Source organism: Tetrao urogallus (assembly GCF_951394365.1).
Source record: "Tetrao urogallus genome assembly, chromosome: 6".
Taxonomy (NCBI): Eukaryota; Metazoa; Chordata; class Aves; order Galliformes; family Phasianidae; genus Tetrao; species Tetrao urogallus.
In genome coordinates this window covers 13,741,432-13,755,225 of record NC_136819.1, presented here as the reverse complement: position 1 = coordinate 13,755,225, position 13,794 = coordinate 13,741,432, and the positions used below count along the sequence as shown (strand labels likewise).

The 13,794-nt window shown below is 42.0% G+C and overlaps 1 protein-coding gene across 1 annotated transcript in view; it reads left to right on the top strand.

Annotated features, from left to right (window-relative positions):
- Positions 1 to 11,008: 11,008 nt before the first annotated feature.
- Positions 11,009 to 13,794, top strand: part of KCNQ1 (potassium voltage-gated channel subfamily Q member 1) — a gene marked incomplete at both ends in the record, with an annotated part of 327,746 nt that continues 324,960 nt past the window's right edge. Inside the window, one exon of the mRNA XM_079537031.1 lies at positions 11,009 to 11,406. Coding sequence (XP_079393157.1) covers positions 11,009 to 11,406 — 398 coding nt within the window. The remainder of the gene's footprint in view (positions 11,407 to 13,794) is intronic.

The window sequence follows — 13,794 nt, the reverse complement described above, 5'->3', positions numbered from 1 at the left end:
CAGCTCAGTTTTATCAAAGACAGTAAGTCAGTTGCTACATGGCTGATAAGTCAGGTCATGTCCATTTCTTTGCTTGTGCAGTTGGTGGAGTTTCACAGCAAGAGCAACTGCAGGTAAGGGGAAGTGTCTCTGTATGGCATTCTTAGCAGTTAAAGCATTCATTAAAGTCTGTGTTTCCATTCAAAACAACATGAAGTCTCAATTTAAAATCCTAATGTTTTTCTGTCTATACACCACAACATTCTATGGTGTTCCAGAGCATCCCCACCTTTGTACTGATTAATCTGTTTCTCCTCTCCCCCTGCAAATCTGGGTGCTTAAGGTGCAATAGCATTTATCATCACAACCACAGAGGAGGACAGTGCTATTATCCCATTTACAAGTGAGGAATCTCAGGTACAAATAAGAGCAGTGACACATCAGAGGCCACACAGGAAGTCTGTGGGAGAACTGAGGGATGAACTCTTGGTCAGTCAAGCTCAGAGTTAGACAACAACTTTCCTCTTTGACGCAGGACAGAAAATACTTCCTTAAGCTCAGCATGCTTATAGGAATATTGTTATCTTTGATAATATCCTATTAGACTGCAAATCTGAGCAATATATCAAGTTAAAGTTCAGTTTCTGTTTATTTTTTTCTCTTGCACTGATGGTTCTTATCACTGAAAGGAGAGAACCTCTATGAAGTATTTGCAGTTGCTCTTTTGATTTTGTAATGGTATTTCTGTAAATTAGTTCAGAGTTTTTCCTGGTCCTGGTATTTTATGTTAAGGTTACATTGTACTGATAAGTTGATGGTTGACATAGTCCAGGTCTTTCCATCAAGCTACTAAGATTATTGCTGGCTTATTAGATTATTAAAGGGGGAGAGGATAAGTTTACCAGCAGTGTAAGAAGAGTAATTGTTGTTATGCATTATCTGTGGCACAATATAAAAATTGAACAGAGGGTCTCTTTGTATTGAAAAGGCTGTATATTGATAATGCTTTATTTTGAAAGACTGTAAATCAGTACTTAAAAATTGTTAGTGTCAGATCCCCAGCTGCATCAAATTACCATACTTCAACTCAGTTTATATCAGATAAATAAACAAGCAGTGTTTTAGTTTTTGTTGCACCAAGATAAGTCACTGAATCACCTAGTCTATAGAGTATTAGAGCTCTTGTGTTCAGAAATAGGATTATTTCCTTATGCTACTTCATTCCATTTCTTCCCTCGCAGGAAATCAGAATCATCTGAGCTGAAAGGGACATTTAAAGGCCATCTGATCCAAATCCCTTGCAATGAACAGGAACACCTACACTAGATCATGTGCTCAGAGCCCTGTCCTGTCTCCAGGGATGGGGCTTTCACCACCTCTCTGGGCAACCTGTGCCAGTGCTTCACCATTGTTATTATAAAAAACTTTTTCCTCATATCCAGTCTAAACTTCCCCTTTAATTTGAAACCATTTCCCCTTGTCTCTCTGTTGTGAGAGTCTGTCCCCTTCTTTCTTCTTTTTATTTAAAGGATGCTCTCAGATCTCTCCAGAGCCTTCTGTTCTCCATACTGAACAGCCCCAGCTCTCTCAGCCTGTCCTCATAGGAGAGGTGTTCCATCCTTTGGACCATTTTTGTGACCTCCCTCTGGGCATGCCCCAACAGATGTGTATCTCCTACATACTGAGGACTCCACATCTGGACGCTGTACTGCATGTGAGGCCCCAGCAGCACAGGGTAGAGAGGGAGGATCAGTAACCACCCTTGCCTTGCTGGCCAGGATACATTTGGCTTTTTGGGTTGTGAGGGCACATGTAACACCTAAATGGCAGCAGCAGCAGTGTTCTTTGCTAATGTGATTATAATAAGACAACTTGTTCTGTTGAGGACCAGCTAGCTCTGCAGTAGAAACAGGCACGCATGTCTGACAAGATAAAATGGGTGCAGCTGGAAATGGAAACAGTGGTATAGTAAGTAAAGGTCTTCTCAGATGGAAGAGGGAGAACTATAAAGAAGCTAGAAGCTTCTCTGAGCAAAAAACGGGGAGACATGGACAGTATTCCTTTACCAGATATGGGTAAAAAACAAGAACAACCAGATATTAGGTTTTCAGGCTTTGAAGATGCTTCTGGGATCTTGAGATGAGCAGCTCTAGATCTTGCTATTGCATGACAGGAGAGATTGGCATATAGCAGTGCAAAGCAACTGTTTGAGATGTCATCTTTGCACAACTATATTCTTGTAGATCTACACTTCTACTTATATTTCACGGCATTTTAACTACCATAATACATTCTAGCCTACACTGTGTGTGGAGATTGCCTGAGAGTTGCATAGGAATCTCGAATATAAAAATTTATATTTCTCTGTCTGCAAACTTTGGCCTTTTGTCTTTTCTTTGGCCCGTGAATAATTTTGTTGAGGCTCTAAAAAATGCTGACTTTTAAATGCAGGCTTAATCTACAGAGACTGTCTTAACTTTACCTTAAAAACGTATGTACCCCTAAAACAAGCTTGCAGGTCAGGTTCTTCAAGCAACTGTCGTACCTGAACTGGGCAGGTGCTCAAGTAGAAGACTGACTGTGTCAAAGGACATTCTGATCTTAGAGTAATACTTCTTCTTGTGTTACAACGGGCCTGTAAAAGAAAAGGAAAAGGTTAGTAGGAATAATGGTAAAGTTGAGTAAGCTAGTTGGCAGTAGCAGTTTTTTAACTGCTTCCTTCCAACTGAAATTGCTTCCTTAAGCAAGACCAGAGACACATAGATAGATAGCTTTAGCCACTAGGGGGACCTCCAGGAATAGAATATGCAAACAAATGTGCAACATTTAAAAATCAGCTGTTTTTAAAAAATCAGGTTGTCTGCTTTCAAAAGGCTTGCTACTTAGCAGTGAAGCTATGCTTTGCTCTCTTACGGGGGTGCAAAGCACCATGTAGTTATGCACTTTTCAGAGCTATGATTTGGAAGCATGACAGATATCCTGGAAACAATAAATGCATAGTCTCTCAGCATAGTTCTCAACTCCTTTAAATTTAACAGCAGCTTAATAGCCTGTTTCAGAAACGCCAGTGCCTCAGCATGCCTGCATATGCTTACTAAAAAGTAGCTTCTTGAATCAGTAACCTGTAATTACCAATCTATCAGGGAGATGATAAGGGTACTCTTACGTTCCCCTTTATATTTCTGCAGAGTATATAAGAATTTGTGGTGGACTGCACATATAGAATTTGGGGCTCTGCAGAGCACAAATGCAGCAAGCTGTGCTTTATCTTTCTGTGTGAAATAGTGTTAATATAAGCAGCTGTGCTCCCCAGACACTGAAAATGATGACCCAAATACAATAACTGCAATTAGCCCAATTACAAAAGGTCAAGGATGGCACTAGAATTTGGCATGAAATCACAACTGTGGAAAAGGTCAAGAGAACTTTTGCAAGACCTTGTATTATGTTACGCTGCATTGTTTAGCATGTTAAAATGGTGCTAGAGAAACGAAATCTTTTATTTTACAAGATTAAAGCAACCTGAAATTCCAGTTTGGCAGAATTGACTGTTGCATAGGTTTCCGGTGGCCTATCCGCTGAGTTTTATAGTTTCAATTTCATTTGCATGGAAAGGTTACATGCTGAGGTGTAGCTGTGGGGGTGGAGAGATTGCTGGGAACTTGTGCGTTATTCTTCGATGTTTCTTTGTTTGAGACATTTGAAAGCTGCTTGGTGAATTACTGTTTGGAAAAGCTTCTGCAATAGAAGTAGCATTACAATCCTCACATTGTATGTGTATAACCTTCCACTAAGTTATCGAGAGAACTGCCTGCAATTAATCAATCACGGCTGTGCTTAGCTGGAAGTTGGATGACTGCTGACGTCAAAAGTGGGCTGCCAAGTGGGCTATGCTGAATAATGATTATACATCCCCTGTCATTCCATACGTGTGAAATAGAACATTACATGTTAAAGGTTAAAATGTTTGCAAGCAGGAAGCGTTCCTTGATCAGGAAGAGATTTAGATCTTTACTTGTTTCAGCTGCTAAAAGTGAAATTGCCTGAAATATTAGAACACTATTATTGAACAGAGATTCCCCCATAAGACTCTATGAAGTTAGGATTTTGTACGGATTCCAGAACTTCAAAAATTCAGTTAATTTACTTGGAGCTAATTAAGCAGCATTACTTGTTCCTGATAGTCCTTTTTCATCTAGTAAAGGGAAGGTTTATGACCAGTCCAAGGAGGAGAATTTTCTTGTGACGCAAGATCGATGACGTATGGATTTCTTCATTAGAGTAATGACATTAGTCACTTTGACCTCATATACCTCTGTGCATGTAGGAATATGCATGCTGCATCCTGTAGAACATCATGTGAGTAATCAGATTCCTGCTGGTCTCACATGCTTCTGAAATGATAACATACCCCGTGTACCTTAGTGAGGAAAACAAATGTTGCAGCGTTTTGTGTACATCTTTAGTTTTCTCTTTTGCAATGATTCTCAGAAGAATCCTTTTTCAATTATGAAACTTGCTGAATAATTAACCGCATATAGATTTAGGAGAATGGGACATCAAAGGCAACTGCTGAAGCGGACTGGAGGGAGAAAAAGAATATATGCACATGTGGACACAAGTGTCCAGCCCTCAGGAATCATAACTGAGATGTCCTCAAGGTATCCCCTTTTTATTTTATCAGGCTTTGACAAAACTTACAAGTTTTATTTTTCCTGCCAAAGCTGTTTTTATTGAAGATTTCAAGTAGATTGAGAGCAAGAAAAAAGTGATGAGGGGGTACCAGTAAACACAAAAGTGATGTAGGCCAGTTGAGCATTTAAACATGTGAATGACTGAATACATGAAAAAAAAAGAAAGGGGCTGTGTGCCATCACTGTAAACATCTGCTCAGATTCTTTCTTGAAACTGTTTTAGGAAAGCTTGAACTCTGGTAGACAGTAACATTCTTTCCCAGAACAGCCCTGATGTGCTTTAACAAAAACAAAACAAAACTATGAAGCAATGTAAATGGAGGTAATAAACTAGACATAACCATGCAGTAAGATAGCATTCAAAAAGATAATGCTCATCAGGATTGCCAACTGCAGGACTAGATAGTCTCCAGACTCCAAGTATCTGGTGTGTGCTACTATCTGCTGTGTTACTTGTCTCTAGTGATCAGATTCCTAAACTTGCTGCACTCACAGTTAAAAATAACCCAGCACCAAAGAGGGAAGGAGGGAGAATTAAAAGCCAGATTAAACTTGCTGAGTAGAAAATTATCTGCTGTTTTCTGTCTGTCACATTTGTTTGGAGACTGGTACAACAGCAGGCTGCATAAACACTTTCTGAAGTGTCTTTTTTGGCAACCAGTCTTTTTTATGATATCGTTCATTAATGTGGACTCTGATGTATGGCTGACTAACTTTTCAATTTTGAGGATTTTTTTTTAAGTTTTCCTACTTTGCTTATTTGTACCAAGGGGAAGAAGGTGTGGTTTTGTTTTTTCTTTCCAAGTCCTGTTCTGTATGTAAATAGTGAATTTGCCGCTGAGACCATTTCAGTATTTCAAAAGAGACAGGCTACACTGTACAAATTTTATGAAATGATTTTGGGAAGAGTGTGATCTGGGACATGGTTTGCCCATCAGCTAAATTGCTAATGCTTAAAGATGAACATCTGCTTCTTTCTATGTAGCATTCAATTACCAGGACTGTATTGTGGTGCTTTTCAACTGATTGATGAAGATGTCACCTTCCCTAGGCACTCTTTACCCAGTGCTTTTCAGTGGTGCCTGCTGTTTTTGTTGAATCAGAGCTGCTTGTAGGCTGCTTGCATTGCAGCTAGAGCTATGACACACTAACTGTGGATCTTCCTTTTCAAGGAAGCTGGAATAAATTCACTTGAAGGAAAAAGTGAACTTACTAACCGTACAGCAAAGTGACCACAAGGCACTAGTGGAGAAGGATAAAACTATTATTGCACTTGATTGTGCTTTAATCTTAACACTTAGGTTTTGGGGGCATCCTGCAGTTTCAGATTATTTTTGCCATTTGGATCTGGAGCTTCTACTGACGTTCTATCAAAGTTGTTTGACAAGTAATGCCTTTCATCAGGAAACATCTGCTGTATGCATATGTAAGTATGAATGTACTTGAAAAACTTTGCTTCAATTTAAAGCCTAAAGTATTGATCACAATCAATTTAAATGATGGGAAATAAGGTTGCTAAGGTGTCCAAAGAAAGGTATGTATAGGTACACTGAAAATTGTTCTTAATTATAATCTGTTGAATGAATGAAAGCTTATGGCTGAGCTATGGTTTTCCCAAGTTCTCAGAAATTAAGTAAAAATGATTTTAAACTGAGACAGGGGAGGTTTAGGTTTAGGTATTAGGAGGAGGTTTTTCACACAGAGAGTGCTGAGGCACTGGAACAGGTTGCCCAAGGAGGCTGTGGATGCCCCATCCCTGCAGGCATTCAAGGCCAGGCTGGATGTGGCTCTGGGCAGCCTGGTCTGCTGGTTGGTGACCCTGCGCATAGCAGGGGGTTGGAACTAGATGAGCATTGTGATCATTTTCATTCCAGGCCATTCTATGATCATAAGATCATGTTCACTTGTTCACATGTTACTATGTTTTCAAGCTTTTCCTTCTGTCAGAGATCTAGATGTTTGTGTTTTGCAGCTCTTGACATGAGTGTTTTTAAGTAAGGCACGCCTCTAGAGCAGACTTTTTAAATTAACATAGAGAATGTTTCAAAATACGTTGTTATACAGTCATTGCTATATGGAAGTACTTAACCTAGGACTCCATTCTCGGTTCAGTACTGAGTTGTGTTTGACCTGCATCATTAGCTGTGGTTTTTAAAACAATCTACTGACTGCTTAATAACTGGAAGAAACAGAATGCAACTCCCATACTCTACCTGGGCACAAATGAGGAACTTTGTGTTTAAAACCAAACCATCCCCCAAAGTAATGCAACGGTCAGCAAGATGATTTCCATGTCACTGGAGAACCTGGTGCAAATTGTAATTGCAACCAAGTGTTGAAGGCTTTTAGAATACAGACAACACTCAGATGCTTATTGTTTGAGTTTGAACTTCCACAGAGGAGTAATCACATAAAAGATCAAGGTGTCTCTTTATTACTAGCTGCATTATCCTTGCCTCGTAAACATACAGCAGTGATTTTACAATATTCTTTTACACAGTATGATGGCAGGCACAAAGGGAAGAGAGAACGCGCAATGAGCATAACTAACCATGCACGGGTAGTAGTGGACATAAATTTAGTAGAGTATAACAGAAATAACAGCTAAGGCTTGGTATGAATGATACTGAGCTACTGTAGCCCATTGGTGTGTTTTCAGAAATGCCTCACTAGTCAGATTCTCATTTAGTTGTTAGAATCAGGAACTCTGTCATCAATACACTGGTGAACCATCGTACATCAGTGACTCACGAGGTCTCATTCCTGAGAGCAAAATTGGCATAGAATCACAGAATGATTTGAGTTGGAAGGGACCTTTAAGATCATCTAGTTCCAATCCCTCTATTTAAAACAGTACTTGCAAACTGTGATATAGTGAATATCGTGATCACTATTGATCTTGCTAGAGTTTTATGAATACAGTAGACTACATTATTATTGTTCTAAGACATATTTCAGTGTAGCAATTCCACCTTAATATTTAAAACCCATATCCTCCTTAACCAGCATACTTTCCTAGTCCCTTCACTATCAAAGCCTTTGCTATCTTGCTATTTTAGCACTCATCTACCGCCTCTTTCCATTCTTAGCTCTTCCATGTGTACCTCATATACTTTCTGGATATTTTTTTCCCCATCCTTCCACTGAAGTAATTCTGTCATTTCACATAATGAACATGACGAATATCAAGACGTGGACACTCACTGAGGGAGAAGAACAAGAAGTGCCATTACCGCATGAAGGAACTTATCTTAAAAATGTTGCAAATTATAATACAGCTTTGTTCATATGTAACAAAATTAATTATTCCCTAGAACCTTACCACACATTAGTCATCTATTTGACACTTGTATTTGAGCATGCCATTGATTTCAGGATTGCCAGACAGGCATTTTATCACTCAGTAAAATGAACTAGCTAGGAATCATCTAACACCTATTTTCAATGTGGATAGATCAACGTCACCATCCATCATTAACGTGTTGAAAAAAAGCTGGGTTTTATGGATTCCCCGACACCGGGGAAAAGGTGTTTAGCTATTGCCTACACACTCATTTTCAAAAGTTTCATTTCGAACCTCCCTTTATTTCTTTATTTCTCCCTTTATTTGATAAATTAAATCAACTCTAGAAGTCCAAACTAAAACACTGTAAAAGTATTTAGAAAAAAGAAAAGAGTGGGCAATGGGCATTTTTATGTTTTTCAGTTAGAAAATTATTGAAGTAAACTTTGTTTGGAAGTTTCTCATACAACAGAGGATAAAATTTTGTTGATAATTTTCTTATTTAAGTACACTATGCTTCTCTGAATTTCCTTTTAAAAGAAAATTGTATGTTACAAAAAAAATCATTATTCCTATCTTCAGATCTATTGGATTTTCTCTTCTCTTGTCAGTCAACAGATTAATAACAATATCATGCCACAATATTTTAAAAGATTTTGAAAGCACTTTTCAAAGAACAGCAAAATCTACTTAAACACAGCCTCTTGTCTTGCCAAACTCTGAGAACTGTTTTTGTTCCTAGCTCTAGAATAAAGGCCTTGGATAATCCAGACAAAATATCAGTCTTTAAAGTGGAACGCTTACATAAAGAAATGCATTTGTTAACTTTAATATCAAGACTTTATCAGGCTAGTCCTCAAACAGTCAGCCTTCAAGGGTAGCAATGACGTTTTCTTCCATTAGTCTTTTTTTTGTTTTTTTTTTCCAGCTTACTGCCAGCAAGAGTAACTGGCTTGTGACTGTCTTCTAGTATCTTCTAAGCAAATGACTAAACAAGATTCACATGTTTCTTCTGAATGCTAAATATACTGCAATCTATGCTGGGCAAACTCACTGTGTGCATCACAGCACATGGGTTTCCTCTGTGGTTGGTACAGACAGGGTATTCTGAACTACCGATATGATCTTTGATTTGTTCCTGAGTGAAAGCACAAATGTTTCTGCTAGATGGATGTCAGACTGTAGAAATGGACAAAAATGCATGCAAGAAATGGAAAAGTCCTTATTCAAGGGCACCTGTTGGGCTGGGCTCGGCTCCCTAAATCCCATGGCCAAGGTTCAAGGACAGGAATCATTCCTGACCTTGGAGGTTCATCCTCCTGCCGAGGCATTATAGACACTGAAAAGCTGTGCATCACTGGATGTGGGAAAGGCAGTCACAGGCTACAAATGAGTAGATTTTCCCTACGTGATTTCTATGTAGTACTTCCTTTCCATAATGCTTGATGCATACCTGACTTCACAATTCCCCAGGCCAGAGAAAGCCCAGTCAGATGTAACTTGGCTCTGTTTTGACCAGATGCAGGAAAAGTTTCCTCTGTCATGCTGTTTTTATTCTTACTTTCTTTTGATGGAGGAAGAAAACTTTTTTGTTGGTCTCAAGACAAAGTTTGCAAATTCTGCTAGCCTTTGTTTTTGAATTTCTAACAGGGGGTTCAGATTCTTCACGTCTATAAATGAGTACTTTACAAGAGCCTACAGTCTCACTTATTTACACTAGCAAAGGAACTTGCCCAGTTCAACTACCATACGTACAGCTTGACATTTGAATGGAACTGCAATTAGCAGGGTTATTTGTGTTTAACTTTATTTAGCACCTTATCTTCCTGCAACATTCTTGTCCCCGTACCAGCATCAACCATGAACCCAACACAGCTCTTACTAGTTCTGTTCTATTCTGGGATAGAAAAAATCCCTAGCAAATCCAAAAGAGAAACCAAACCAACCAAACAAACAAACCAAAACAAAACCCAGCAGCAATCCAGATCAAAAGAGGAAGATTCTCTTTAGCTCTGGGGAAAAAAATACATTAACTAAATGTTTTTGCAAAGGCTTTTATTAACATGATACATTCACTCACATGGCAGTTAAGCAACTCATAACTCACCCCAATACACAGGAAAGTTATTGAAATCTTCAAAATAGCCTGGTATTTATTACCAAGCATGTGCAACCTTCCACACAAGTGCTGGTGAGGGACTCAGCTGGCAGGCAATGCAATCCCATGGAGCTATGCTTATTGTTCTAGAGCCTGCCAATTACTCAGCTATTTGCTCCCCTCTATTACTGTAATATCTAAGACTGCAAGCCTGATGGCCAAACCCTTATTCACAGAATTGTTTGAGCTGGAAGGGACCCTTAAAAGCCATCTAGTCCAGCTCCCCTGCAGTAAACAGGGACACTAAATCGGGTGCTCAGAGCTCCGTCTAGCCTCACCTTGAACGTCTCCAGGAGTGGGGCATCCGCCACCTCTCAGGGCAACTTGTGCCAGGGTCAAACATATAAACGCATATCAAGCCTGTTCTATTAAAAGCAGCACCGTGGCAGAACCCAGGCTGGTTCGGAGCTCTCCTCCCCACTGCTTAACATCTGAGCAAAGGAGCCCTGAAGGCTCTGGCATTTCAAATTCGAAGGCGATGGCTCATCCCATGGGTCGTGCCACTGACAGACCGCAGCCCTGCAAAACCTTTTCTGGAGCACTTTGTCCCCAGGGGAGCCAGCAGGAACAGGAAGACAGGAAAAGCTGCTGGGTGGGGGGTGCTGGTAGCTGCACCCCGGCTGTCTATGGAAGAGGACGTCCACAGAAGAGGTCGCGTGCGCGCTGCTGGCTGCAGGTGTGCGTACAGGTGTGGGGAGCAGCGCCTCCGGGCGGGCGGCCCCAGGGTTGCGGGCAGGGCACGGCCACGCTCCGATCCGCCCCGTCTCGGCTTCCCCCTCACCTTTCCTGGCCGGGAGCCGCCCCCGAGGGGCCGGGCCAGCAGCGGCGGGAGGACACCCGGCTCTAGCCGGCGGCACCGTGCGGCAGCGCAGCCCCGACGCCTCCGCCTCAGCCATGTCCTCCAGCTCTCCCCCGGGCGAGCACAAGAGCCGGAGCCTGGGCCGGCTTTCCCTGCCTAGGAAGGGCAGTATGACGCCCGGCAAGAAGCCCCCCTCGCTGGAGCTGGCCGAGAGCGTCCCGAACGCCCACTACACGCCGCTCCCCGAGGGGCAGGGCGGGCGGCCGCAGGCAGGCAGCGGTCCCGGAGCGACGCGGGAAAGGCCGCCACACGTGAAGAGCGATGTGGTGGTGGTGGGCGCGGAAAGCTCGCGGCCTCCGGTCAGCCTGGACCCCCGCGTCTCCATCTATAGCCTCCGCAAACCGCTGCTGAGCCGCAGCAACATCCAAGGTCGGGTGTACAACTTCTTGGAGCGGCCGACGGGTTGGAAGTGCTTCGTGTACCACTTCACTGTGTGAGTAACCGCCCCTCGTCCTACCCACCTGCGTCTGGGGCCTGGGGCTGGCCCTGAGGGAGCGGCGTCCTCTCCCGGCTGCTGCCCGGCTCAGCGCAGTGCCGTCGCGCTGTAGGTGTATGACGCTACGGTACTCCTGCAAGGAGAGCAGCGCGGCTGAGCGGAGGGGACGCTCTGCCCTTGTAAAATTAATTTCCATCGCTTTTTCTATTTTGGACCGACTTTTAGTTCTCCCTGGTCCGAGTGCCACCGCTGCTATTTTCAGTCAGGAAGGAGGATGATTCTGGGAGGATGTTAGAGCTGCGAGCGAGTTAGAAACGTTGAGTGTAGTCACCAGAGGTTTGTGCCCACCCTCAGCCGTCGCCTGCCGGTTGCTGGAGGGATCTCTGCAAGCGAATCCTTGAGAGATCAGTGCTTTATAATCGTGGGAGGTTTGCGTGGCCCTCGAGAGGTCTTAAAAGTAGGGAACAAGGTCAGGCTAAGGTGGGAGACCTGTTCGTGTCTCTGTATTGATGGGTTGATGGATGGATTAGATGCTCTTGGTAGTCTTCTCCGACCCTAATGATGACTGATTGCGTACATGTGCATGCCTATATGTCCTACGTACATATGTGCTTATTTCAAGAACTTGAGGTGATAGCATTTTATGAGTCAAGCCTGAAGATAAAGACTTCTGTTGAAATTTAATTACAGTGATCTTGAAAATATTCAGATCTCAAATTCTACAGTAACTTTTATTTCTAAGCAAATTGAGGCTCGCGTGCCAGTTTTCCACATTTTGGGATTCTGAAGTGAGGTAAATGGTACCAACTTTGTTTTAGCGGAGAGGAAGCAGCTGTAATCAGAGCGTATTTCAGTGGGAGTTGGCTGTATACAGCTGCTGAGATAATTGTGGGTCCTGCTCTGTTTCAGATGATCGTAATGCCATTAGATGACAAAACAACTAACGGCTGTAATTATGAAGTGCCAAATTGTGAACAATATACAACGCTTTGAGGAACAGGAAAATCCCTAAAAGGAGACTGAAGCAGCCTTCTGTCATAGTATTGACACTTTTCTGGTGTGTAAAAAGAGCAGGCAGTAAACCACGTTGAGTATCTCACCTAATTTTCAAATCTTAATGCTGATCTTAGGAAAAAAAATCCTGGAGAAGTCTATTAGATCTATTTATTTCTGTAGGAATCTAGCCTGAATTGTAACTGTTCTCACAAATATTAACAGTGCAGATTAATCCTGACTGTGTCAGGATATTAGGATATGCACAGCAAGCCCATTGCCCACCTCTCCTTCAGTACACTCCTATTCGTGCTATGAGCATTACCCCTGTGCTTCCCTCTTTCCAGTAGAACTGTTTTTGATGCAGTGGTGAATGACAGCAATAGCAAATATTCTCGAGTTTTTTAACTAAGCATTGCACAAGTTCCTTGTCTTAGGGCTTTAAAGGGACAGGGTGTACTCCTGTCCTGATGTGTTTCTTGCAAGGCAGTCTGTAAGTGTGGTCTGTATGTTTTCAGGCAGCTCCACTTAGATTTCCCCCAGCAGAGGAAATTGAGTTTGTACCAGTCTGAACCATCCCAACATCTTCTAATTTCTGTGGCCTATAAGCCTGCACACTCTGTACCTGTGATAATGTTTCAGGTTTCTGGTCTTCGGTCCATACCCCTCCAACTCTCTTACTTTCTGCTAGACCAAGGAATGCTCTCTTTGAGTACCGCTGCTGCCAGCAAGATGTTGAGTATTGGTTGCTTAATTCCTGCAGTGCATGAGCTTGGGATTAAAATTAACGGGAAAGGCAGACAGTTGATCTGATTCGGGGAAGCTGTTCTGGAGGAGATGTGGGACCTGATTTCTGCATTGGTTTGTTAGAATTTTGTGTGCAGAAGTCCCTTGCCAAAATCAGCTCAAGATACTGATGTCACTTACCTAGACCCTCTTTGTCATTCCCTCTGCTGGCTGCCTCCTGCTTTGTTCTGGGGATTTCAATTGCATGAGAGGTCTCAGTTTCTCTTAAAGATTCAGGGGATAAGAAGGCAGAACAGGACCAGTGTTACAGAGTAATGTTAAACTAGTGAATAAAGACCAAAACTAGGTAGATTTCTGGCCAAGATGTTGCCTGAAGATAGGAGTACAGTGGTCTGTATTTTCTCTCTATTGCACTCATCTACACCATGTAGAGTATGTAGCTATGTTCTTGGTTATATACTGAAAGGATTCTATACTTAAAGGATATCTATAGAATAATCAAAGTATCTTCTTCTGGACCTGTGCTTCTGGCTGTTTAAAGCCTGTTTATTAAGCAAGAAAAGCTACATCTCCTGACTATCACACAGATTGACAATATATGAAAACCTCTTCTCTAAGAGGTGAAATGCGTGTTCTTTCTCTCTT